Source organism: Lampetra planeri, chromosome 11 (genome assembly GCF_965212315.1).
Source record: "Lampetra planeri chromosome 11, kcLamPlan1.2.h2, whole genome shotgun sequence".
In the NCBI taxonomy this organism is placed as follows: domain Eukaryota; kingdom Metazoa; phylum Chordata; class Hyperoartia; order Petromyzontiformes; family Petromyzontidae; genus Lampetra; species Lampetra planeri.
This window is the reverse complement of record NC_136117.1, coordinates 13,483,934-13,511,126: the sequence shown is the minus strand read 5'-3', so window position 1 is coordinate 13,511,126 and position 27,193 is coordinate 13,483,934. Positions and strand designations below refer to the sequence as shown.

General features: G+C 53.5%; 1 protein-coding gene across 1 annotated transcript; it reads left to right on the top strand.

Annotated features, from left to right (window-relative positions):
• Positions 1 to 509: 509 nt before the first annotated feature.
• C11H12orf56 (chromosome 11 C12orf56 homolog) lies at positions 510 to 27,193 on the top strand. Its single transcript, XM_078599054.1, has 14 exons — positions 510 to 613; positions 1,985 to 2,065; positions 2,747 to 2,996; positions 5,823 to 5,941; positions 6,528 to 7,041; positions 12,263 to 12,339; positions 13,536 to 13,680; positions 14,413 to 14,507; positions 15,007 to 15,096; positions 15,529 to 15,652; positions 16,837 to 16,911; positions 22,735 to 22,812; positions 25,100 to 25,593; positions 26,339 to 27,193. The coding sequence occupies exons 1-14, from the start codon at positions 510 to 512 to the stop codon at positions 26,454 to 26,456; spliced, it is 2,364 nt and encodes a 787-aa protein (XP_078455180.1). The 3' UTR covers positions 26,457 to 27,193.

Genomic DNA, 27,193 nt, shown 5'->3' with positions numbered 1-27,193 from the left:
TTGTAATTACTGGCGAAACGCCGTACTCAGATTGTAAATGTTGTGGCTTGGATCTCCAACACACCGGTTAGTGCTGTGCTAGTGACGAATTGGCACGTTTTGTTTACGTGACAACCCTTACTATAGTTGGCTGTGTCGGGTGGTGGCGGGTTTAACGACACGTTTAGATATTTACGCGATCGAACCCCATAAAACTATTATAGTGGCAGTCCAGACCAGGGCAACGCTGCACCGTGTAAGTGGACCCCCCCCCCCCGTCCAGGCTGCTAACGAGTGACCATGAGTTAACCACGTGGTCCTGTGCACGCTGGTTCCTCGTGAGCACAGCAGCTCCTGGTCACCAGGCCGTCGACTGGAACTTGTGGACGGCCGCGTCGTTGTGGTCGCTTCGCTCTGAACGTCCCCCCCCCCCCTTCCCAACAACTTTCTTTAAACATTGGCGACCGCCTCCAGCTTCTACCTCGCGAAGGTGGCAAACCCGAAACGTCTAAACAGCCACGGCCGGCGTAATGCGGACGCCGGTCACGAGGTTTAACTCGCAAGGTGCCGGCACGGCGCTCGCTCACGACGAGAGAAACGACTCGGGGCTGCTCGGAAGAGCCACGGACGCACGGTCAGCCAGGGTCGGTAAGACCCGCGCGTCGATAATCGCCTCCAAGCTCTGCCGTCCTCTACTGCATTAAAGATGGTGACGTCACAAAGCCCCCATCTGGGTGGCACGCGTCGGCTCGGAGTGGCGCGGCGCGTTCCAAGCCTCCCGCGTGGCCGTCCGACGAGTTGGTAAAGTCACGTGGGTAGAAACAATAAAATAACTGACGACGTTTCGAACGGAACGCAAGCGCCCGTCTTCAGGTGAAAATTGCGAAAGCTTCAAATCAAGATTGAGTCGAGCGGTCTTGCCGAAAATCGGGACGGGCTCCCGCGTGCACGTGCCAATCATCCGGCTCGTGCAGCGCGTCGCCGCGAACGTTTTGAAGAGCGCGGAGATCGTCGACGGTGGAAACTGCCGAGGATTTGGAGCTTTTTGGCGAACTGTCGGGTTAGGCTGGCTGTCTCCTCCTCTCTCGTGTACTCGGTGCGCTGCACCGCGCGGGGGACGTGAACTTGGCGGGTCCGAAACACGGGGCGCCGCCGGAGGGGTGCGAGCGACGTACGCGCCGCGTGTGTGTGTACTTGTGTGTGTGTGCGTGTGTGTACGTTGTGTGTGTACGTGTGTGTGTGTACGTGTGTGTGTGTACGTGTGTGTGTGTGCGTGTGTGTACGTGTGTGTACGTGTGTGTACATGTGGGTGTGTACGTGTGTGTGTAGTGGGGAGTGGTGGTGTAGCGGTTAGCGCGCTGCCTATGAACCTGGCGACCCGCTCACGGCCAACACCAGTGACGATTATCTGAACCGGTACCGGGCTTCCCCTAGGTCGACTCAGCCTCAAATGAGTACCTGGTGCGATGTGTAAACATTGTCACTAGGGAGACAAAGGCGGTCGGGCGTGGTGTTGGCCACTCACCCCCTCGTGTGCTGTGCCGGCCTTCATAGGTGCTCGCTAACAGCACTTACCCCTACAGTCTGTTAAGGCTACACGGGGGATCTTTATCTTTGTGTATGCGTTGAACTTCATTGGCACCGTACGTAGCCAACCGCGCTGATCGGAGGAGGTGCGGGGGGGTAAGGACGACAAGCTCCGTCGTCACGTCGCCAGCTGTTTGACGTCCGTAGCCTGCTGCGTGGAATCACGCACTCAACCGCGGGGGGTGGGACGAATCTGCGCCCTGGGGAGTGCAGAGTGGGTGGGTGGGTGGTGAGTGAGTGGGTGGGTGGAGAGCGAGTGGGTGGGTGGTGAGCGAGAGACCCCCCGTATTGAACGTAAAAGGTGTGTGAGGGGGGTGCGTCTGGAATCCTATTTGGAAACCGTGGGTCCAGTCCCGCGCCTCGCCCACCCCACCCGCCCCCATTCACTCCACTGCCCCCACCTCTCCGCCGAGCGCAGCCGACGGGAGGATGAGGAGGAGGATGAGGATGATGGAGCCACGAGCGGGTCGTGCCTCGCGCACGCCGGCGCCTCGTTTCTGTCTCAGCCTGGTGCGGGAGTGAACTTATTCTCACCTAACCCCGGTCCATCACGCCGCCTAGGTCGTCACGTCATCGCGACCCAACACCACCACCATCGTGGTCGTCGTCTTCACCATTGAACTTACCACCAGTGGGGAGAGAAAAGGAGGAGTCGCGTGGTTCGATGCGCGCACCATCACAACATCGCGATCATTCATCATCATCATCGCCGCCGCTGCTGTTGTCAGCCCTGCACCGTCCCGCTGCAGGAAGGCACAAGGCCTCCCGCAATTCCATCTCGAAGTTACCTTTGTCCACGCAGCGTCGTGCGTCTCTGAATTGTCATCACCATCACCACCACCACCACCTTAAGTGTCGTTATTTTTTGAGCTGCTCTGATTTCATCATCGTGCCGCCATATCATCGCCCGAGTGATCAAATCGTAATCGTCACCATAGGTCTTATCATCACCACTGGGGCTCCTAGCCTCGTATCATCATCATCCGCATTATTGTAGATCTCATTATCAGTTAGCTGTCAGTTAGAGTTCGTCGTCATGATGATGACGACGACGATCATCATCATCATGACCATCATAGTTCTCTCGTGATTAGCGCGCTGCTTTGGGAGTCACGGTTTACCCGGGTCACCCCCCCCCCCACTCCACTCTTCGTATGGCCGCGTGGGCTTCATGGGGCAGCCGATCTGCCGCCGCGACCTGCCGGCGCAACAGCAAGTTGGAGAGCTTCCTGGAGCGCTCGCTGCGCTGGGCCCACTGGGAGAGGGTGAGGGCCTACGAGCCGTGCGTGGTGGAGCGACGCTACCGCTTCGTGGTGCTCACCGACGGCGCCCTGCTCGTCATGGACAACCCGCCGCGCTCGCTGGGGCAGCTGGTGGAGCTCAGGGACGTGACCCACGTGCGCCTGGTGGGTGGGTCCACGCTGGAGCTGGTGAATGAATGGTCCATGCTGCGGCTTGGTGGGTTAGTCCACGTTGCAGCTGGTGGATGAGTGGTCCCTGTTGCGGCTTGGTGGGTTAGTCCACGCTGCAGCTGGTGAATGAGTGGTCCCTGTTGCGGCTTGGTGGGTTAGTCCACGTTGCAGCTGGTGAATGAATGGTCCATGCTGCTGTTTGCTGGGTCCACTGTAAGAGTTTGGCCTTAGAGACGAGGGGCTGGTGCAGGTGGTACAGGGGAGGGGGGTGTTTGTAGAGATCAGGCGAACCGTGGCGTAGCCGTCGAGTGGTGTGCAGGCGGTGTGACTACTGTTTAAACATGGTTGGGGCAAGTTGTGTGTGAAGGCCGTGACGGTACAATACCCGGCCGCCTTTGTCTCCCAAGGGTACTCGTTTAAAGCTGAGTATACCTAAGGCAGTGCCTAGGACCGCTTCAGATTGTCGCCACTACTGTTGGTCGTTAGCGGGAATCGAGTTCGAGTTCCCAGGTAGCTGCAGCGGCTGCTGTAGCCACCTCTCCATGAAGCGCCGTGGCTGCGTGATGATGCCTCTTGGCAGCCTTACGTCATTAAATCACGATTAGCCAGCTGATTTAAAGCTTTCGTGACTGCAGGGATTCATCTTCTTGGTTCTTTCGGTAAAGTCACGTAGAAGGGAAATAATAAAATAATAATAATAAAATATGCTATTACTTTATTATGTTTTATTTTTATTATTTTATTATTTCCCTTCTACGTGACTTTACCGAAAGAACCAAGAAGATTAGCCATCTGATTCAGGATCATGGACAGATATTATGATACAGTGCTCAACTCTCATTCGGAACCAAGCTTGATCCTATGCATGACATCAGCCACTGACATCCGTGTCGAAGGAGAAAACAAACCGCCTTTCATTTATAATCACGTCTGAGAGAGGATCTCATTGAGTGATAGGGGGGAGGGGGTAGTGCCTTTGTTTTCCCGCACGCGGAGTTACTCTTGAGGCTTGAATGCCGAACGCACTCGCGCTGCGGCTGCTGGCATCGCTAAAGATGAACATTGGGACGAGCACACCGGACGGACGATGGGGGCCGTGTACACGAGGACGCTGCGATGTTGTGCGCCGGTCTCTCTCTCTCACTCTCTCTACCTGGCCAGCGACAGCCACTCAGTAAACAGTTCTTGCACGCCGTGCCTTGGCCGTGTGAGACGTGGAGAAGTTAAGACTGCGGGTCTGGGTGCCCAGAGAAAAGACGACAGGAAGTCCATGGCGGCAGCAGCGGCAGCAGCGGCGAGACGAAATCGAAGATTTTAAATCGTTGAGATTATTTTTGCTGCGATGGATTTCCACGTGATAAGGCCACTTTGTTGAGCTGTCATTTGTGGCCAGGTGGCTTCTGGGAAAAAAAAACAAGTTAATTCTTCAGTGTGGTTTACCTGCTAAGATAAAAACAATGATTTCGTTTTATTTATATATATCATTTTTACCTTTCCTATAATTTGCACTGCTATGGTGTTTTTGTTTGTTTGTTGTAACGTTCTCTCTGTGTGTATATATGTTGAACTTCTTCCACGCCGTACGTAGCCAACCACGCTAATCGGAGGTTCTGACCCGCCCCTACTGGACATCGGCAAAAAAATAGCTTCATAGCTCATCAGATTCCTCCAGTATAAATACACATCCTGATTCACCTTCTGAAATAATTCAGAGGCCTCAACTGGACAAGAACAACAGACTGACAACAACAACAACATCAGCAACAACATCAACTTGGCATCTCTACGTCTCCCAGCAGTTCGTTGATTTGTTAAATCAGGATTAGTGTCACTCGCAGTCTCACAACTTTCTTGACTGAATCTCAAGAGTTTTTTCTGGAGGGCTCAGCCAAAGATGAGCCACCCGGCTGATAGTGCCGCAGCGCCCTTTGCAAAGTGAGCCGTTCGGCTCACCGAAATCGCGCTGACACGACTCGGCCGATGCTGGCTCGGCCCTGCCGAGAGGTTGCCACGGAAATCTGAGCCGGTCCCCACTCTAACCGCTCCGCTAACTTGGTCGGTGCACTTCCCAACGATCGTGTTGAAAGTCGCATTAACGCATCAATCTCGCACCGCGGGAGACACCAAAGTTTAGTTTTGCGCGCTCAGGGAGACCCCGGTTGCCACCCGTCCTGGTTTTCCCAACGTCGCCCGTCTGTTTGGTGTAACTCTTCTGGAAAGTCTGGAGCGACTTCCTGGAACGTGAAAATTCCAGTTGTTTTGTTTACGTGTCACTTGCATAAAATAACACGCCACGCGAGACAACACGCTTGTGTAGCTGGCCTTCCTTTCCTCGGATTGGGAGATATTCTTATTCCCAAGATGTGTTCGTCCACGAATGTGTGTTTTAGCCGCGGTGGTGAGATGTTAACTACCTCGCCTGGTATACAGGAGGTCGTGGTTTTGATCCCGACCCTCACGCCTGTATATTTGAAGTTTGCATGTCTCTCTCCCCGTGGTTGTGTGTGCATTTTTCTCCGGGTCCTCCTGTTTTCCCCTCCACATTTAGAATCAACACGCATTTAGAGTATTGGGCTGCATGCTATAATTTTACCAATTAAAAGCCACTCCGTTGAGCTATCATTTGTGGCCACGTCGCTTCTCAAAAAAAGCTATACAGCTCAGTGGGCCTTACCTGGTAAATATAAAAAAAAATGTTCAAACTTTAGTTTTCATAGGTGGCATACCCCGAGCTGCGACACCAACTGCCAGGTGCACGCGTGCGTGCGTGCGACCGGACACGTGAGAAATGGAAATCCCTCGTCCCCCCCCCTCCGTGTGCCCGCGTTGCCCCCTCCACGCCAGGTGAACGATTTGCCCGAGTTCCTGAGCGGCGCCGACCGCGAGAACGCGCAGCACATCGTCGTCACGCACCGGCGCGCCGGCACCGGCGAACCCACCGGGCCACGGCGGCACCGAAGCCGGTGGGCACGGAGCTTTTACCGCCTGTCTCTCTCTCTCTGTCTTCTCCGCAACTCTCGTCTGCTGTCCATCGTAAACTGAAAATAAACTCTGTTTTGTTTTGCCAGGTACAGGCCCACTTGAGCTGCGTGGCTCTCTTTCAGAAGCAAACTCGCCGCCGCCACAAACGACAGCTCAAAGAAGTGGCTTATCGTTTTGCGGAAATTTACAGCGGCCAAATACTCGACACGTGCGTTGTTTCTAAGTGTGGAGGGAAAAACCCGAGGGCTTGGTATAAAAAATCCACGCGACCACGGGGAGAACAAAAAAAATCCATAAATACAAATATAGAGCAGCAGGCGTCAGTGTCGGGACGAACCCACGACCTCCTGCAGACCAGGCGAGGTGGTTTCCACCGTGGCACGAGGCGGCCAACGTTGAGGCTGGACGAACTTTGTCCACGCTTTCCTTCCTCTGGTCACTGCGATGGCTCCCTATAGGCCTACGATTTTTTGTATTTGTTTTATCTTTCAAGTCATGCTTCAGTGCCCGTCATTGTAGTCGGTGATTGCTTTAACGTTCCCGCTTTGTTTTTTTCGCTGTCACCAGGCGCCGGTCAGCGCAGACGACAGCCGGAGCTCGCGGCGATGAAGACCGCCACTCGCCAGACCCCGGCCGAACTCCACCGTCCGTCTCACCGGCCCACGCCAACCCCAAGACTCCGAGTCCAGCCGCAACTCCCGGCTTCCGTCCGCTACCAAAGCTGCCGGACTCCTGCGTGCCCTCGGCGGGGGCGGCCGCTTGGGGTGGCGCCACCGCTCGGCCGACGCTCGACCCTCCGACCGCCCGTGCCGGCTCTCCGGCAGCGGCGCGGGAGTCTCCGGACTCCTCTCGGGACTCGCGGCGCTGCGGGGACGGCTCGCCGGTGGCCTCCACTTTGAGGTGCGGCGTCAAAGTTCGAGGGCCGCGGGGCCGGAAGGACGGCGGCGGTGGCGGCGGCGGCGAGGAGGGGGAGGAGGGCGGCGGATCACCGGCCGATACGGTGGAGCTGCACGTCTACATCCTGTCACCGTCGTCCCCTTTCGTGCTGCACCTCAAGAGCACGCTGGACAACTTCCTGATCGTGAGTGGTCGCTCTCCTCGGACATTGCCAGCGCAGTGACGCCGACGTTGTCCCACGTGGTTGTGGTTTTTTTAAATCGCGGTTAAAAGTCTGTCCCTTTTCCACGCCCAAACGATGGATGTCTCAGCCATGGAAATTTCCCCTGTGAACGGAATAATTAAAAAAACACATCAGTTGGTGAATGTGTTTCACTGGGCCCAGAGTGTGAGGTCAAGAATGGTGGATGAAGCTAATTTTACTCTTCATAGTCTCGTGTTAGCATGGGGCTTTCCTCATCTCCTGAGCCAGTTGTGGATATTCCACTATTGACTCCCCCAACATAACGCCACTTATTTTATTGCCCGTGGAGGGATGAAGGACTGAGTCGACCACAGACCGGGGTTTGAACTGGTGACCTTCCGATTGCGGAGCTTCGTATGGAGCGGCAGGCCTGGTAGCTTCCACACCACAGCGTTACGCAGCTGATGATGATAACGCCGCTCGACCGATACGGAGTGAGACCTCGGCTGCCAAACCAGAGCTGGTTAATAAGCACACTGCTCAAGCACTGGAACTTCTCCACTCCCTCCACAACTGTCCCATCACGGGGCGTCTATCACAAAAGACATGACACACGTGCGTGCATTTGAAAAGACTGAATGCTGATTGTCCCTCTTTTTTTATTAGGCTGGCCTTCTCACAGCCGTTGCTAGGGGATAGATAATAGTCAAATACTGGGCTCTGTGTGTGTGGCCAGGGTGAAGCCACCGCAGACAGGATAGGACTGGCTCCAGGATCTGGGCCACAGTGACGAAAGTGGCAAGTGCCAAGGTCTGCAATTTATCATCATCCAGATTATCATCATCATGATCATCATCATCATGATTATCATCATCATGATTATCATCATCATGATCATCATCATCATGATTATCATCATCATGATTATCATCATCATGATCATCATCATCATGATTATCATCATCATGATTATCATCATCATGATCATCATCATCATGATTATCATCATCATGATTATCATCATCATAACGTACTGTACTTCGTTGTTATCCAGGAAAGTATTACCGAGTCTCAGGGACTCGTCTCCAAGTGGGTATCTTTTGGCACTTGAGGATTTTTTTTACCAATTCCATTAAATTGAGTGTTTGGCTTCGTGTGAGGGGAAACTGGAGAACCGGGAGAGGGGAGCCAGGGTGGCGAGATGTTATCTCTCTCTCCTGGTATGCAGGATGTCGTGGGTTTGATCGCGACACTGACGCCTGTATGTGTGGAGTTTGCTTGTTCTCCCCGCAGTCGCGTAGATTTTTCTCCGGGTCCTCCGTCATTTTTTACCTCCACATGAAGAAACACGCGTTTATTTGCCTGCTATACATTTCCACGTGATAAGCCACTTCTTTGTTGAGCTATCATCTGTGGCCAGGTCGTTTCTGAAAACGAGCTATATTTCGCTCAGTGGGCCTCACCTGGTGAAATAAAAGTTAAGTTGAGTTTAAAACCCATCACGAGTACGACGGGCAACACTGAGCGCCACACGGATATATTCAATTCATGGCTGCACTGCCATTTTATAGCCACCTCACAGCCCGAGCCTACAACACTCAATGGTGTCCTCAATGAATATCAGATGCACGTGTAAAGACGACTTCGACGCACTTGTCTTGAGATGGTTTATTTTATTAAGGAGCCATGTGCTCACACTCGGACAGGCGGAGATCCCCACTGCAACAGCCCGAGTCTCCCGCGCATCTCCCTTTTATACGGTCCGAGACTACGTCCCCATTCCCGAACCTTCTCGCTGGTTCTAGACCGCTCGCTCCACCAGCAGACTCCACCGTCCTCTTACGTCACCTGACAACGCTCCGATTTTCGATCATTCCCGTAGCCACCAGTCCACTCGTACTGCAAGCTGACTCCCCTGTCATTACCTCCCGTGGCCACTAGTCCATTCGCACTGCAGGCTGACACCCCTGTCATTGCCTCCCGTGGCCACTAGTCCATTCGCACTGCAGGCTGACACCCCTGTCATTACCTCCCGTGGCCACTAGTCCATTCGCACTACAGGCTGACTCCCCTGTCATTGCCTCCCGTGGCCACTAGTCCATTCGCACTGCAGGCTGACACCCCTGTCATTACCTCCCGTGGCCACTAGTCCCTTCGCACTGCAGGCTGACTCCCCTGTCATTACCTCCCGTGGCCACTAGTCCACTCACGCCGTAGGTTGACTCCCCTGTCATTACCTCCCGTGGCCACTAGTCCCTTCGCACTGCAAGCTGACTCCCCCGTCATTACCTCCAGTGGCCACCAGTCCACTCGCACTACAGGCTGACTCCCCTGTCATTACCTCCCGTGGCCACTAGTCCCTTCGCACTACAGGCTGACTCCCCTGTCATTACCTCCCGTGGCCACTAGTCCCTTCGCACTACAGGCTGACTCCCCTGTCATTACCTCCCGTGGCCACTAGTCCCTTCGCACTGCAGGCTGACTCCCCTGTCATTACCTCCCGTGGCCACTAGTCCCTTCGCACTGCAGGCTGACTCCCCTGTCATTACTTCCCATGGCCACTAGTTCACTCACACCGTAGGTTGATACCCTTATCATTACACCTGTATGAACCAGGCTCAAATCCTGCTGCGGAGCTTGCAGGGTCGGAGAGGGCTTTCAGACGACCGGGATGATCTTTCATTTGAAAGAGTGACCTGGAAATTACGAAACTTACAAAATAAAATACTTGGCAGTCACGAATTAAAGATAAATCAGAGTAAAAAACACTAACAACTGCATTAAAGGAGAGATTGAATATATTGCACAACCATAAATCAATATAATAACATTGTAAATAATTTTCTGGTATCGAACGTTGGCTCAGACAAATTACCTTTAAATCTCTTCACCGTGCAATATAGTTACGTGTGCGTGTTATATGTGTGTGTTATATGTGTGTGTTGTTATATATGTGTGTGTGTGTGTGTTGAACTTCTTTCGCACCGTGCATATCCAACCGTGCTAATCGGGGTGTGGGGTAAGAACAACAAAGTAAACTCAACATGTACAATCTGTTGCTTGGCTCTCCAACACACCGGTGGTGCTGTACTAGTGAGGACTTGGCACGTTCTGTTTATGTGACAAACCTTACTAGTTGGCTGTGTCGGGTGGTGGCGGGTTTAACAACACATTTATATATTTACGCGATCTAAACCAAAACACCTCTGTTATGGATGGTATTGGTCGCGACAGCCTACATGTTAAACTGTAGTGTAGTGTATAGTAGTGTAGTGTATAGTGTAGTTTATAGCGTAATGTGTGTAGTGTATTGTCGTGAGTGTATAGTGTATAGTATAGTGTATAGCGTACTATGTGTAGCGTATTGTAGTGAGTGTATAGTGTAGTGTATAGCGTAATGTGTGTAGTGTATTGTAGTGAGTGTATTGTGTATAGTATAGTGTATAGCGTAGTGTGTGTAGTATATTGTAGTGAGTGTATAGTGTAGTGTATAGCGTAGTGTGTGTAGTGTATTGTAGTGAGTGTATAGTGTATAGTGTAGTGTATAGCGTAGTGTGTGTAGTGTATTGTAGTGAGTGTATAGTGTATAGTGAAGTGTATAGCGTAGTGTATATATGTTGAACTTCATTCGCGCCGTACGTAACCAACCGTGCCATTCGCAGTTATAGAAACCCGACACGGATTTGAGGGTGGATATTGCCACTCATACGTAAACAGACGAAGATTGCATGTCCCAATGCCATGGGTGAGTTAAGCAATCGAGAAAAAAAATCAACAACTTCTCCCAACGCCGTCTCCGTGTCGACGTCGTCTCTTGCTCCATCTCCCCGTGCCCCTCTCTCTCTCTCTCCGTGAGCAATGTTTACGTCTCACCATAAAGTCTTCGGCGTGGCGCAACGATATTTATCAAACCCCAAACACAAACACACTCCCGTCGCCTGTTGCATCCGACATAGAACTGCCGTTGCCAAGCAGGGCACCCTAAAACCTGTAAATCCGTCGCTGGAGCCAGGGACGGCATTGAGCCACGGGGCGATTCGTGGTTGCGTCACTCTCCGATGTGTCCGCGGATTGTGCCGAGCGCGTTCCTTGTCCGGCACGAAGCTCCGACGTTTCCCCCCCCCCCCACCCCTCTCGCAAGAGGCAGCCGAGCGCGTGAACGTGCTACCGACACCACCGCCACGGGTGCGTTCCCGGTAACAGTTTTACCAAATTTACCGCCCCCCTCCCCCCCTCTCTTTGCCGGTCCGCTGCCGAATGGAGGTCTCCCCTGCGCTAACGGCGGTCACGGCGCGGGAGGGGGGGGTGAGCAACCGTCGGACATTAACTCGCAAACTGACCATTGGCAGTGGCCAGTGGTCAAACTCAGGTCTCTGGGTTCACGGCACTGTGCGCAAACGAATCCGCCACCGCTGCCCCGTGTACGCGCTGTGCAACGTAAGGGGCCGTCCATAAATGACGTCACGCACCTAGGGAGGGGGGGGGGGTCAGACATTTGTGACGATGTGTGACGAGGGGGGGGGGTTGAGATATGTGACGTCAAATCAAAATGCGCAACTTTTAGTAAATATAGACAACACGTTCTACTTAATTAAATAGACTTTTTAATAAATGTGTTCTCCTACAACATCAGAGTGCAGCGGCACATTAAATACGCACTACAATGACAATGGTTTAAAGCGATTTGAAGCGTGTTTATATTTTTTTTGGGGGGGGGGCAGAGCTTTGTGACGTCATATTTGAGGGGGGGTCTGACTTTTTGTGACGCCGTGTGACGACGGGGGGGGTTCAAAAATCGTCCAAAATCGCGTGACGTCATTTATGGACGGCCCCTAAGACAACTGCAACACAAATGGACTTGGTATTGAAGGCTATTTCGCTCCACACGGACATTTTTGTTCCTCAAGGACAGTCGGCCCTTAATGTTAGCCATGTCCTATCCACTGCTGGATGAAGGTCTCCCCAAAGCCATCGCCTTCTCTCATGCTCTTGATCCATCTGGGTTCCCGCACGGCCGCAGATTCCGTCGCTCCATCTCTGCGGTGTAACGTTCTCTCGGGCGCGTTCCCTTGGCTTAGTCCTGCGCTCTTGCCTGGAGGGTGAATGTCACCACCGCCGCATTTCCACGTAGTTTGGGGGGGGGGGTGGGTGTTTTTCTGTGGTTCACATTGTGTCACGTTTTGTCGGGTTTCTTTTTCCTCCCCTCGTTTTCACTTCGCAGAGAGCTACTCTGCAGTTCAGACCCGAGTTCGATGTCAAATGCTCAGCTCGGCTGCTTGAGCAAAGCACGTGCAGGAGGTAGGTGTCTCTCTCTCGCGCTCGGTCAACCAGACGCACGATCCCTGACCCTGACGACGCCTGTTGTATATTTGGAGTCTGCGTGTTCTCTCTCCCCCGTGGTTTTGCCCCTCCGCATGAAGATATAACACACACCTTTAGATGATACGGCTGTGAGTATGAACTCTCACCTATGACGACGCTGCTGCTATAAGCCACTTCGATGAGCTATCATCACTTGTTGGGTCAGGTTGCCTCTGAAAAAGAGCTCACAGCTCAGCGGTCTTTACCTTGTGAATACAATTAGTGATGCACAGTGAACTCAAACTAAACAATTGTGTATCTTACCAGGTAAGGCGCACTGAGCTACGTAGCTCTGTTCCAGAAACGACCTAACCACAAATAAATAGCTCAACAAAGTGGCAGCCAAATGCTCTAAACGTGTGTTGATTAAAAAAAATTGCGGAGGGAAAAATCCACGCGACCACGGCGAGAGAGACAACGCAAACTCCAAAGATGCAGCAGAAGTCAAGGGGTCAGAATCGAACCCACGACCTCCTGGCATACCAGGCGAGGGAGATAACATCCCGCCACTACTGCGGTCGCCTGAATCACGTGGACACGAACACCCTAGAGGTGCGAGGGCGAGCGAGCTTCCTCTGACTTTAAACCCCCTTCTCACCTCGTACGCACTTCACAAGTAGTACTAATCCCATATCTGCATTTCCCATAAATATGCTAAATTCCTATTGATATGCAATTTATTTTGTTAAGGCGCACCTTCCCGCTCCAACCCAGCTTGAATAGACGCTCCAAGCCTGGGGCGTGTCATTCAGACGCTGTCTTCTCGACAGACCTGTTTCTTCACCTGAGGACGGCTGCTTGCATTGTGGCCGAAACGTCGTGAGAATTGTTTTATTATGTTTTATTTTTATTATTTTATTACTTCCCTTCTACGTGACTTTACCGAAAGAACCAAGAAGATGAATCCCTGCAGTCACGAAAGCTTTAAATCGAAATTGTATTATGTGTTATTTTTATTATTTTATTATGTTTTATATGTATTATTTTATTATGTTAGATTTTTATCATTTTATTATGTTTTATTTATTTTATTATTTCCATTCTACGTGACTTTACCGAAAGAACCAAGAAGATGAATCCATGCAGTCACGAAAGCTTTAAATCGAGCTTCCTCTGCGTTGTCTGTGGGGCAGCGCCGAGGAGGCAGGGGCGCTGTTCGGGCGGCTCTCTGCGGCGCTGCGGCACGAGGAGGCGTCCCCAGAGGAGACGGCCGCCGGCCTGCGGGCCTTGTGTCTCGGCGCTCACCGCTGCTTCACCGTCAAGGCGCTCTTCTGGCGGGTGCGGCACCGCCCGGGTGGGAGGGGGGGGGGGCCCACGGGCAGGCCTGGACTGGCCGTTGGGCAGCAGCAGTCCATGGGGCAAATGGCCCCGGTGGGTCGGTCGGTGTGGGGAAATTGCCAATGTCATTAGAGGAATTTTTGGTTATTTTAACGTTTTATTACCTCTAATGTGCACGCTTCATTGCTTGTTTGCGCTCTCGGTTGGCATTACGTCCCCATGTTCGGAACCCCCAAACATTCTTCCTCACCGGCCCATTTGTTTTTTTGGACCCAGCCCAAATGGGCCAATGAGATCGCGCGGCAAAAATCACGCGAGCATGCTGTCACATCGCAAATCTAGCCATTTAGTCCAAAGCCCGATTTTGGCCCGGTGTATTTACAAAAGCCTGGGCCGCTATTTAGTCCTAGTCTGTCTCTAGTCCAGTAATCAAACCGACAATCGGCAGAGGTGGGACAAAGTCATTGTTATGCAAGTCCAAGTCGAGTCGCAAGTCATCAAATTCATGACTCGAGTCTGACTCGAGTCCAAGTCACATGACTCGAGTCCACACCTCTGACAATCGGTAGAGTAACCGATTACTTACATAATTGGATAACCCAGCTCCTGCTGATTCTGTCATTGCCATGCGCCGGTTATGTATAGCGGCTGCATTGCTCATGCTGTCCGTTGTGTGTTCGCTATGTGTTGCTCACGTGTTTTCCCGCACGTGGTGTTGCGCGTGCCACGCAGTCTGAGAGCCTCTTCCCCTTCCTGGCGTCCACCGCGCAGCGTCTCGTGATCGCCGCTCGCTCCTCGCCCTGCGCTTACCGCGCCGACCACATCAGGTACCTCGCGTTGACCACAATCGCCGCGTGACCCCGCGAGCATGATCCCACGTGACCTCACGTGACCCCACGTGACCCCACGCGTGTGACCCGCGCGTGGGACCACACGTGCATCGTACACGCTTCCCGACTCACGGCTGAGAAAATATTGTATCGGTATGTTTTTTGGGCTAGCCATCGACAACTGCATCACGCACTTTCAGATGCGCTTCTGCGGCCGTCTGGAACGCTCTTCCATCCGATATTAGCAAGCCACTGGAGCTACGCACTTTTAAATCATCTCGATTGGCAAACTCACTGCTTTTTGCGTTCAGTTTGTTGTCCTTCCCCCACACCTCCGATTAGCACGGTTGGCTACGTACGGTGCGAAAAAAGTTCAGCACACATACATACACAGGCTTGGGCTGCACGGCAAGTCCTGCCGTTGGAGTTTGTCTCTGCTGTCGCCTCTGGCAGCGTCGAGCGTGCAGTGCTCATCACCTGGTCTCCTCCCGCACAGTCTGAGCGTCGTGGTGCTCAAGACGCTCGCCGCCATGTTCAGGGAGACGGAGACGGTGCCCTGGCGCACATCCACCCTGCTCGCCGATAGGTGACCCCCCACTACCCCACACTACCCCCCCTACCCTCCACTACCCCGTCACTACCCCACACTACCCCCCTACTACCCCTACTACCCTCCACTACCCCCCACTACCCTCCCGACGAGCACGGTTGGCCACGTGCGGTGCGAAAGAAGTTCGACGCACACGTGGCGTTGCCGCTCCCCCCTGACGATAGCTGCGGGCGGGCGTTGAACACGGCTCGCAGGGTTTGCGGCAGAGTCGAGGCTAACCCCCGCACAACCGCTCCCCCCGCGTAAACACTCACACTCAGACACGCACACACGTACCCAAACCACATCCATCCTATTGTTGTTACACCGCACGTCGCTACTCACCCCCCCCTACCCGGAGCGCGAGGCCGGCTCCGATTTTCCGGGGCGGCCGTGTTGTTCACGAGAGCTCCGTGCCGCACCGTGCAGCGGCCAGGCGCTGTCGGATCTGCTGGCGGTGTTGACCTCTGACCTCACGACCCCGTTGACCCCGACGGATGGGGAAGGACCGCGGCTACCGTCGACGCCACCGTCACCGCAGCGCTGCCTTCAAGTGAGAGCCGCGACCGCGCCGCTCCGGCTCTCTCCGCTCCGTCATCTGGCATGCCGCGTTAAGGGGGCTCCATTTAACACGTGACCTCAGCCCACCACCGGCCGTGGTCTATCCACTGCTGGGTGGAGCGACTCGCAGTCGGGAGGCTGTGAGCTCTAATCCTGGGGCGGGGGGGGGTTGTCTCGGGGCGTCGATAAAAATCGGTAGCCACTGCGGAGAAAGTCGGCGGTGGCTGCCCTACGGGTGAGCTCGCTTCCGCCGTGGAGCTCACAGAGGTGTAAACACGAGGTGAGCAACCAACGCGTCGCAAATGCTCGTTTGAGCAGAAAAGTCACGTTGGCTTTTTGTTCACTGCTGAAGCTTGTGTGATGGCCATTGCACGCGCACTGCACGCGCACTGCACACTGCACAGTGCATGCAGAAACAAAGACAAAGATTCCCCCCCATATAGCTTCAACAGACTGTTGGGGCAAGTGCTGTTAGCGTGCACCTATGAGGGCTGGAACAGTAGACGAGGGGGTGGGTGGCCAGCACCACACCCGGCCGCGTTTGTCTCCCCAGTAGAGATGTTTACACACCGCACCAGGTACTCATTTGAGGCCGAGTCGATCTAGAGGAGGCCCAGGACCGGTTCAGATAATCGTCACTGGTGTTGGTGGCTGTGAGCGGGATTGTGGCGCGGCGCGCTCACCGCTCCACCACGGCATGCGACAACAAGAACCGCCATTCGCCACTAAGTGGCGGGGACGTCACCACGGCGCTTGTGCCAGGCTAGGTGCACGTTAAGGCCACATGAAGTGTCGAACGCCCGCCGGCAGGAGGTCACGGGGCAGACCCAGCAGGTGCCACGGGTCGATTGACTGAGATGACTGCTGGCCGATGCACCACCACCTGTGCCTTTTACCGTGCCAAGAACATGCACACACGCACACGCGCGCACACACAACAACAACCGCCATTCGCCACTAAGTGGCGGTGACGTCACCACGACGCTTGTGCCAGGCCATGTGCACCTTGAGGCCACGTGAAGTGTCCAACGCCCTTTGGCAGGAGGTCACGGGGCAGACCCAGGTGCCACGGGTCGAATGACCGCACACACGCGCACACGCACACACACACGCGCACACACACACACACCGGGCCGCGTGCGACACATGACGAAGTGTGTTCATCGTGGCGCGCAGGAGCGGAGACTCGTGGCGGCTTACACGGAGGCTGCCACGGCGCTGCTCTACGAGGTGGTGGTGGCGGCCCGGCAGGTGAGGACCCAGGCACGATCGGCGAATCGATTAAGCGTGAGGTCATCCATCGAGCAGTGGACCGACCATGGCCGACGATGATGATGATGATGTGGCAGAGAAGACGAGAAGCATCTCACGTTCAGCCTTAGTCTTTCGCTGGGCCTTTACTCCGGTAAATACAATTGTTGAGTTTGGTGAGGACAGTTTTGGGGCAATTGTGTCCGGCGATCGTGACCAGCATGAGGGCCTGCTGAGTGAAGTGGAGTGGGGAGATGCGCCGCTAGGCATTGTGTCCAGTCTCACGTGAATGTGCAGTCTGCATAATCTCATTAATTTTTATTATGATTATCATTCTAATATTCTTGGTTATTTCGGTAAAGTCAAGTAGAAGGGAAATAATAAAATAATAAAACAATAAAATTCTCACGACGTTTCGATTGCAACACAATCAATCATCATCAGATTGCAATCGAAACGTTGTGAGAATTTTATTGTTTTATTTTTATTATTTTATTATTTCCCTTTTATGTGACTTCACCGAAAGCACCAAGAATGTGAATCCCTGCAGTCACGAAAGCTTTAAATCGAAATATAATTAGAATACTGAATTTTTCATAAATAACCATCGCATGATGACGTGCATTGGTGTGTGGGACTCTTCACGTTGCCGACCTCACATGATCACGGGTTATCAGTCGCGATTTCTCACTTTTATTTTTTGGTTGTGTGAATATTTTCCGAGCCGCACTGCGACCCCCCCTCCCCCCGACGTCCCGCAACGGCGTGGGGAGGCCCTCATCCAGCAGTGGATCAACCAAACGGGGGGGGGGGGGTGGCGCTCGCTTGTGGTTGACGAGCGAGAGGGAAGCACGTCGCTATATTGATCGCGGAACAGGATGTCTCTGAGTAAGTGGGGGTGGTGGTGGGGGTGGTGGGGGTGGTGGTGGTGGTGGTGGGGGTATTGGTGGGGTTAGTGGTGGTGGTTGTGGTGGTGGTGGGGGCAGTGGTGGTGGTGGGGTTGGTGGTGGTGCGGTCCGACGCTCGGCAAACAGAAATCGCGGTCGCCACGCGGCCACCTGCGCGCGGCTCTCGTTCTCTGAGTGGCAGTTTGTTATTTATTTATTTCACTTGCCCCCCCGCCGCAGCAACGGCGGTTGGCAGTGGCAACGGCAAACAAACCGCGCAGCTCCTGCGCAGCCCCCGCCGTGATGAACGACCCCCCACCCACACACCCACCCACCCCACCCACACACCCCCTACCCACACACCCACCCACACCCCCACCCACTCCCCCTACCCACACACCCACCCACTCCCCTCACCCACACACCCACCCACACCCCCACCCACTCCCCCTACCCACACACCCACCCACTCCCCCCACCCACACACCCACCCACACCCCCACCCACTCCCCCTACCCACACACCCACCCACACATTCACCCACCCACACACCCCCCCAACCCACCCCCACACACCCCCACCCACTCCCCCCACCCACACACCCCACCCACACCCCCCCCCCCACCCAGCCACCCCCCCACCCACACACACCCCTACCCACACACCCCTACCCACACATCCCCCCCCCCCATCCACCCCCCCCCACCCAAGCTGTGAGTGCGACACGCCAAGGGGCCGACGGTAACGCGAGCGGCTGGGCCCCCCGCCCCCTCGATCGACGTCCGCTGCCGTGCGGGGAGGCGACCTCCTCCTCCTGTGCGCGACGTCGTCGCTCTCTCACTGAGATGCGCTGCGTTTGAGCCCGACCTTTGCAGCAGTTTTTCATTCATTACCAATCTTGTTTTATTATCACAACAACAACAACATCAACACAACAATGGGCACCACGTTGACGAGATGTTCACTCCCTCGCCTGGTACACAGGGGGGCGTGAATTCGATGCCGGCCATGGAGTTTGCGTGTCTCTCTCTCTCCCCGTGGTCCACATATAGAAACGTGCATTTTGGAGTATGTGGCTGCTCGAAATGTCCACGTGATAAAGTCACTTCGTTGAGATATATCATTTGTAGCCAGGTCGCTTTTTTTAAAGAACTGTGCAGCTCGGTGGGCCTTACCTGGTCAAAATAAACATCGTTTATTGTTTAGTTTATTTTCACTGCGTGCTGCGAATACTGTGTCATCGGTAAATGTGAAATGGCAAATGCTTGAGCTCTTTATCATGCTGCCAGCAACATATTTCTCCGATCCAGTATTGGAGACATATGTTCTAACGTTGCTGTGGGTATCCCTGGTTAGAGCGTATGTCCTTTCCAGGTCCATGGTCTGTAACCGTAACTTTACGCAGTCTCAATGCAGCTGTGGCGACGATGACGACGATGATTTCCGCGTGATTTATTTCCACGGGTTCTACGGACAAAAAAAACGTCTCCGGCGTGGGATTCGGCACTTTCCCAAATGGTTCGACGACTATTGGCAGGGAACGCGGCTGTAAGTGCTCACACGGACGCGCTCGCCGTGCGTGCCATCTGTGGAGGGCGCGATGGCTCAACGGCCCTCCGCACCCCCGGTCAGCTGTGAATCCACGCCAACCTCACGCCCCCCTCCACTAGCCGGATCACACTCCGCTCGCGTGATAATGAATCGGAGGGCGCCTTCACGGCGGCGCACGGCAGCGCGGCCTCATCCCGGCGCGAACGCTGTATTCGCGAGATTAGCGACGAAATATATTCATCAGGTCTCGACTTAAAAAGCTTTCGTGACTGCAGGAATTCATATTCTTTGGGGCTTTCGGTACAGTCACGTAGATAGGTAAAATAAAAGTACGACGTTTCGATCGCAGCACAAGCGGTCGTGATCAGGAAAAGCCCCCCCCCCCTTTGTTTGTGTTGCTATTTCCTTTGAACCTATCTACGTGACTTTACCGAAAGACCCAAAGAATATATTCATCAAGAGTTTCTTAACGGGGTTCCGAAAAGAAGAACAATCCGCCGGCGGCGTCACGATGGCCGCGACTGCTGCCCGCCAGACGCCGTAGCAGCGCCCGACTACGGCGAGATGACTTCGGCGCGTGTGAGATAATTGGGTCATATTTACGGGAGACTGTGAGTACACCGTGGAAGACCACGCACGGCAATTGCCAGCTTGCGTACGTGAGAAGATTTACTGAGGTTCACGATTGATTGAACTGGGGGGGGGGGGAATTGTGCACATCCTCACACCAGCAGTTAATAACGAGGACTGGGCTACATCGCCAACTTCCCTAATCATCGATAGCGATAAAAGAGAACAACTTCATTAAATCACTAATCGACTGAGACTCCTGTTCGCAGTAAGTTCTTGCACGGGTTTCACGTCAATGTTTGTTCAGGGCTCTCTTTTTTTTTGTTGGGACATTCCCATCCGGCAAACAACAATAACAACAAAGATGCTGTGACTAAGGACGACCTTGGACTGTTGTCGATCTCGTAATGCCGCATTTCCATTGGAAGTGACGGAGTCTGAAGTCTGAAGATCAAAACAGATATACACACAGAGAAACATTCCGACCGAGATCACACTGACCCCATCCGCTTTTGGCCCTGCTGGTACAATGGCAACGATTAAGCCACCTCGCACGGAGCGAATGGCAGTGGTTCGTTATTCGGGGCACCACGTGAAATGTAAAGATACCGGCTCCCGATGTAAGTGAGATGATAAAACAACAAAATTGTTCTCAGCAATCGCGTTTTGTTTCCGCCAGAAGCCAGCTGGCAGCGCCGAGCCAATCCGCCGTAGGATTAGTTCGTTAATCTGAGAGATGATCAGTATCGGATTATCCCAGTAGCAAAAGTAGCTACATACGCTACGGGCCCCGCACTTTCAAGGGCCCCGCGCTAAATGCTTTCAAGCTATCAATTCCGGTTCGGTGATTCTGCACTTGCTCTATTACTGTAGTACTATACCGCCTTCAACTTTTATGAACGACTGGGTGTTTAAGGTTAGCGATTTGTCGTATATTATCTGGCTTTATAGCAAATGAAAAAAAAACAATTACTTTACTGTGCAAGTAAAAAAATTACGTGTTTTAATATTTACGTGTTTTTTTTTAATTAGAGGCCCTTTAGAACATATGCTACAGGCCCTGCACTAGCTTAATCCGGCATTGGAGATGACCCCTTTTTAATCAAGGCGACTGGCGTGTCTGTGTTTGGCACACGCAGTGGTACCCTCGGCTGAGCGGAGTGAGTGGCATCATGGTAAGATCGGCCGAAGCGAAGCGAGCGATCGCAACTTCTGCCTTTAGAACTCCCTCCCACCACCGACTCGTCCCAAGTTGCCGCGAGCTTGCTCGATCCAAGCGATGCATTCGATTCCTAAATGCATTGCGATCGTGGGGTGCTCTTAGTTACTCGCGGTGGCGAGATGTTAATTACCTCGCCTGGTATACAGGGAGTCGTGGGTTCAATCCCGATCTGAACCCTGACTCCGGCTGTATATTTGGAGTTTGCGCGTGTCTCTCCCCGTGGCCGAGTAGATTGCCTCCGCGTCCTCCGGGTTTTCCCTCCACATTTAGAAACATGCGTCTAGCGTGTTTGGCTGTTGTACATTTCCACGTGATAAGCCACTTTGTTGAGCTGGCTTTTGTGGCGGCCAGGACGCTTCTGTAAATGAGCTGTGTAGGCTCAGTGGGCCTTACCTGGTCAAATAAAAGTAGTTTAGTTTTAGTTTGCTCACTGATTTGTTCTGTATATTTTTTTAGCGATTTATGGTAATAATAACTTTTCAGTATTCATGCTTGTTAAGTAGAAATAGTGCATCATCTCGCGGTTTCTCACTCCCCTGGACTTGCAATCCGACGGTCGCTGAGTCAATTTCCAGGCACAGCAATTGAAACGACGGTGCAAGTTCATTTCATTCCCGTGCACCTGCCCACCCACACGTTTCGACTGGCGGCTGGGAAAAGTGCGGCTACTCTCACCTCTTGCGAGACGTACGCGCGTATGTTGAACTTTCACACCGTACGTAGCCAACCGTGCTAATTGGAGGTGTGGGGGGGTAAGGGCAGCAAACTGAACACACAAAAAAGCGTGGAAGAGTAGGACAAAACGACATTGTAGATGGGCTTTGCAGAGCTCCCTCTTAGGAGTAGTGGAGCGCCCTTTCCGCCAGCAGTCGCGTGAGTGCGCAATTGCGGGGCAGCGCCTTTAACAAAGAGGGGGCATCGTCAGCCACTCACAGAGCGAGTTTGAGCCGCCTGTCTCTTAAGCCCCAGGGGGGGCCCTGGAAAGTTGCTCGGTGCATCAAGTTGTTAAATATTCATCAGCGGATAGAAGGTCAAGGAGCGCTGGCGCCATAGCTAGCGCACTGCGCCGTGAACCCGCAGGCTTGAGTGTGATTCCTGTCCCTGGGCAAGGGCAGTTGCGGGTAACGTCTGCACCCGTCCCGGGCTCTCCTCCCCCTTGACGAACCCGCGCTGACCAGCGTGGTGAAATATGGTCAAGTGGCCCCCCGTGACCGAGAGGCAGGGGGAGAACCTCATCCAGCAGTGGATTTTTAAACGGCTCCACACATCAAGAGACGTGTACGTGTATTGAACTTCTTTCGCACCATACGTAGCCAACCGTGATAATCGGGGGGGTGTGGCAATGGCTGTGGCAATGACAAATATCTGCATGAATAGCCGCGCGTTCGTATAAGCTCCTGTTGTACCCTGTGTGGTGTGTCAACTGGGGAGACAAAGGCGTTCGGGCGTGGTGCTGGCCACCCACCCCCCCCCCCTCCTCGTGTACCGTGCCGGCCTTAATAGGTGCTCGCTAACAGCACTTGCCCCGGAGAGTCTGTTGAGGCTACGCGGTGAGAGCTTTTTTATTTTAATCTTTGCGATGTTCATCCTCAGGCCGAATGGAATTCTGGCGCCGCGAGGCCTCTCACGGTCGCTTGGGTCGTCTCCACGCTTGAGGAGCTGCCGGCCACGGTGAGCGTCACGATGGAGTCCCCTGAGCGCGCTGGGATCTGTCGACCTGACGTTGTCCTCCAGGCCAGACACAGGAGCCGGGGGGGGGGGGGGGGGGCATTCTCTTAAACCAGGGGTGTCCAAACTTTTTGCAAAGAGGGCCACATTTGATAAAGTGAAGATGCCCGGGGGCCAATAGTTCCTTTTGACATTGTTTTAACCACAAAAGTTACGTGGAAATACACACACTGTTATAAAACAATTTTCGTTGTCACAATTACCTTTATTTTTCAAATGACAATGTAACCAAATATAAGCCACTCAGGCAGACGGGAACAACTCTAAAAACGCAATTCTGCCTTTCATTCAGTCAGAAAACATTGAACAAACTGTATAGAATACCTTACATTTCCATGAGTTTTATGATGTATTTATTCTGACAGAGCTGGCGAGCCATAACTAACACATTATAAGACCGAAGCTGCGGGCCGTATGAAATCTGACCGCGGGCCGGACTTTGGACATGCCTGTCTTAAACCGACAGAGCGAGCACTGACGCATCGCCCCCCCCCCCCCCCGTACGACGTTTCCAAATAGGGTCGTAAAGGCATGGCCCAAATAGTGGTGAGTTTCGATGTTGTTGTTTTAACTTGTAATGAAGAGTTAAGGGTTAGGCAGCTCTGAACTCGTGGGGATAGACCAGGCTGAGGGCAGGATACCGATGTTTCGAGTATGCATAGCATGAGGGATGTATCTGTGATTCGAGATGATGAACAAAATAATTGGACAAAGTATATCATCATCAAAGGACGGTTGTTTCCATGTTTCCGCCACAAGCACGTGTGTGTTCAATGCAGACTTGATGGCGAGCGATAGCTGCGTCTATCTGGTGTTTGAACAGCTTCACCCCTTATGAGTGTCATTGGCGGAAATGGGTAAAGAATCAGTCGGAATGTCGCCAAATGCGGTGCCGCTCGTTGTGTCTGTGACTCGATATTCCGTGCGCCTGGGACCCAGGAGCAATGTCCGTTATCGGCCGATGGTTTATTCCTAATATCCGCTCTCATACAGGGATAACCGGATTTCCGGTTTACTAATCAGATGATATCATATACGTATGCTCTAATAACGATTGCTGTAATAGTCATCCAACGATCTACAGGGTGCTTAATTTTTGTTTTACACTTATATGGCACTATCGTTTTTAATTGAAAAAAAACGGATAATACACTTTAACATGATAACAAATATAATAATAGGGGTTTTCCCCTTTTTTCTGGCAACAAAACTGAAACCTTTTAACAAGGACTCATGTCTGCATTCACCACAATACGTGCAGTCAAAATTCTGGCAAAGGAAGTCTCATGATGTAGATGCTCACCCCGAGCCCTCATTACTTTGATAGTGCATTGTCTTTGAGCTGTACGCCTTTTGGCGTCCTCTGGTTGAGCACCAATTGGGACGAGGCTCAAAAGAAAGCCGTCTCTGGTGTGGACCAATCAGTTTCAAGGACAATGCATGTATTATAATATTGTGTTTTTTGTTTGCATTTTGACTGCTAGTATTGTGGTTAACGTAGACATGAATCCTTCTTAAAAGGTTTCAGTTTTGTTGCCAGAAAAAAGGGGAAAACCCCTATTATTATATTTTGGTACTGGCAAAGGAGGTCTAATGATAATAACAAATGTATGTTAATAGCTTCAAAAAGTAAAAGAGTCTCTAACTTGTTCACCATCGTTGTCAACACACGCCTGGAATCTTCTCCAGGTGGTCTCCAGAGCCTGGAGGCACATTTCTTGTGGTGTTGTTGGAAATTTTCAGAAGTGTTAAAAACATTTTGAAGCACCTTGTATATACATGGTATCGCACGAATGAATTGAACAATCGATTCAACTCTGGCATTATTTTCTGCCGAAATAGTTGTTTCATTCAAATGATTCGCCCAGAGGTGGCTGCCAATTTGTCGTCTCGCTCCGCAGTAATCTTGGTTGCTATAAATTCCCACGCGATGGGCCACTTTGCTCAGCTGTCAATTGTGGCCAGGTCGCTTCTGAAAAAGAGCTATACGGCTCCTTACCTGCGGGACCTTACCTGGTACAATAAAACAAATAGTTTAGCTCAATCTGCACGTGACCGTAGTCTAAAACATCCCGGTGTTATTTTCTCGCGCGTTGGGTCAGCCACCGGTGACAAACCGATACCGCGCCCCACATCCACGCAGGTAGCCGTAGCGGCGAGGAACTTCTTTCGCACCGTACGTAGCCAACCGTGCTAATCGACTGTTGCCCGTGCACGCGTACGTCGCCAGGAGACGTTCGTGGCGGCCGCGATGAGCCGAGCGACGCGGGCCTTGGCGCGGCCCGCAAACGCGGCCGCGACACCGCCGGAGTTGGCGGACCCGGCCGGGCCGGGGCCGTCACCCACGAACGGCGCTCGCATCGACCCGGACCCCCCGTGGCCGTCGCTCCCATCGTCCTCGTCGGCCGTCGTCGGCCTCTCCCGTCGACGGGACACTCCGAGCCCCGCGTGGCCGCCGCCTAAGACGTCGCTGCTCCGCCGGTCGATGGGGGCCCTGTTGCGCAAGCGGGCACCGCCTAAGGGAGACGAGATCGGTGTCGCCGGAGGAGGGACGGGAGGAGGTCGGGGGGGGGCGACACGGCCGCCCGTGCCGGCGCCGGGGAAGGGCCTCTCGCCGCGCCACGCGCTGCTGCTGCTGCGGCTGTTCCGCGTGCTGGAGGCGCTGGTGCGGCGCAGCGCGCGCTGGAGGGAGCGCGTCGCGAGGGACCACGCGCAGGAGTTCAGGTGCCGCGAGAGGATTTTTTTTGGTCATTCTCACGTTTTTTATTCGCGCCGCGCCGCCCGCGTTTCGGTCATCGGACGGGAATGAAATCTCGTCGGATCCCTCGCAGAGTGGTGCCACCCTTCAGTTGCACCGATTAGCACAGTTGGCGACGTACGGTGCGAAAGAAGTTCACCATACGTACAAGTTGGAGAACGGCGAACGGAAGTGAATGTCGCAGAGCTCCTTCTGAGATTCCTTCGCTTGACCTCTGGTGCATGCGGTAGGGGGCATCACTTTCCCACCGGTCCTGCCACAGACAGCAATGTTTGTCACGTGACAGCTCATTCGCAGAGATGGAATATCATAGCAACTCAGTGCAGAACCAAATTTATTGTGATGAGGTTGTTATTTGTTTTTGTGCGTGCGGTCGTGCTGCTTGAATGGGAAGTCACCACTGTCGTTATCGCCCCCCCCCTCTCTCCTCCTCTCTCTCTCCCCCTCGCTCGCTCGTCACCGTGCGCGATGACCACCACCAACACGTGACTTTTCTTTCGTGTTGTGCGCGCCGCATTTAGCGCCAAAGCGCGTGGATTTATAGCGTGTATTCGTTTGTTTGCTGGTGACTGTGTATTTCATATCGGAATCGCCTCTAGTGCTGTTGCTGCTGGCGGCAATAAAAGTTGTTTAAAAGTCAAAAGTCTCTCCCCCCCTCTCTCTCTCTCTGTCTGCCTCTCCCCCTGCCTCTCCCTGCCCTCGTTCCTCCAGGTTCTACCTCCACCCTCTGGCTGTGGAGCAGCGTCTGCCCGCGGAGCTGCCGATCAGGAGCCTCGTAGCCAGCGCCGTCAGGGACGTGCACTCCTTTCTGTTCCCTGAACTGGCGTGACGAGCGGCGCACGCGGGCCCCAGGACTCGGAGTGGCTGGGACTCGGAGTGGCTGGGACTCGGAGAGACTGGGACTCGGAGTGGCTGGGACTCGGAGTGACTGGGACTCGGAGTGGCTGGGACTCGGAGTGGCTGGGACTCGGAGTGGCTGGGACTCGGAGTGGCTGGGACTCGGAGTGGCTGGGACTCGGAGTGGCTGGGACTCGGAGCGGCTGGGACTCGGAGCGGCTGGGACTCGCAGTGGCTGGAACTCGGAGTGGCTGGGACTCGGAGTGGCTGGGACTCGGAGTGGCTGGGACTCGGAGTGGCTGTGACTCGGAGTGGCTGGGACTCGGAGCGGCTGGGACTCGCAGTGGCTGGGACTCGGAGTGGCTGGGACTCGGAGAGACTGGGACTCGGAGTGGCTGGGACTCGGAGTGGCTGGGACTTAGAACGGCTGGGACTCGCAGTGGCTGGGACTCGGAGTGGCTGGGACTTAGAACGGCTGGGACTCGCAGTGGCTGGGACTCGGAGCGGCTGGGACTCACCGCACCTGGGACTCACAGCAATTGGGAGTCAGAACATCTGGGACTTCGCTGTATCATTTAGCTGTATCAATGCAAGTTTTGTAATGTACACACATAATGTATTTTTCTAAGAGCGACTATTGATTTAAGTGGATGATAGGGGCTGTGTTGTATATAATCTTGTTGAACTTTGTTCAGATGTAATTTTGGTACACGATGGAAAGAGGTAGGA

What these genes read in the sequence shown, in the direction of transcription:
- C11H12orf56 (XM_078599054.1), top strand. Translation starts at nt 510, where the DNA reads ATGCGGACGCCGGTCACGAGGTTTAACTCGCAAGGTGCCGGCACGGCG. An exon ending in GAGCAAAGCACGTGCAGGAG is followed by an intron (nt 12,340 to 13,535) that starts GTAGGTGTCTCT and finishes TCTGTGGGGCAG; the next exon opens with CGCCGAGGAGGCAGGGGCGC. An exon ending in CACCGCAGCGCTGCCTTCAA is followed by an intron (nt 15,653 to 16,836) that starts GTGAGAGCCGCG and finishes CGTGGCGCGCAG; the next exon opens with GAGCGGAGACTCGTGGCGGC.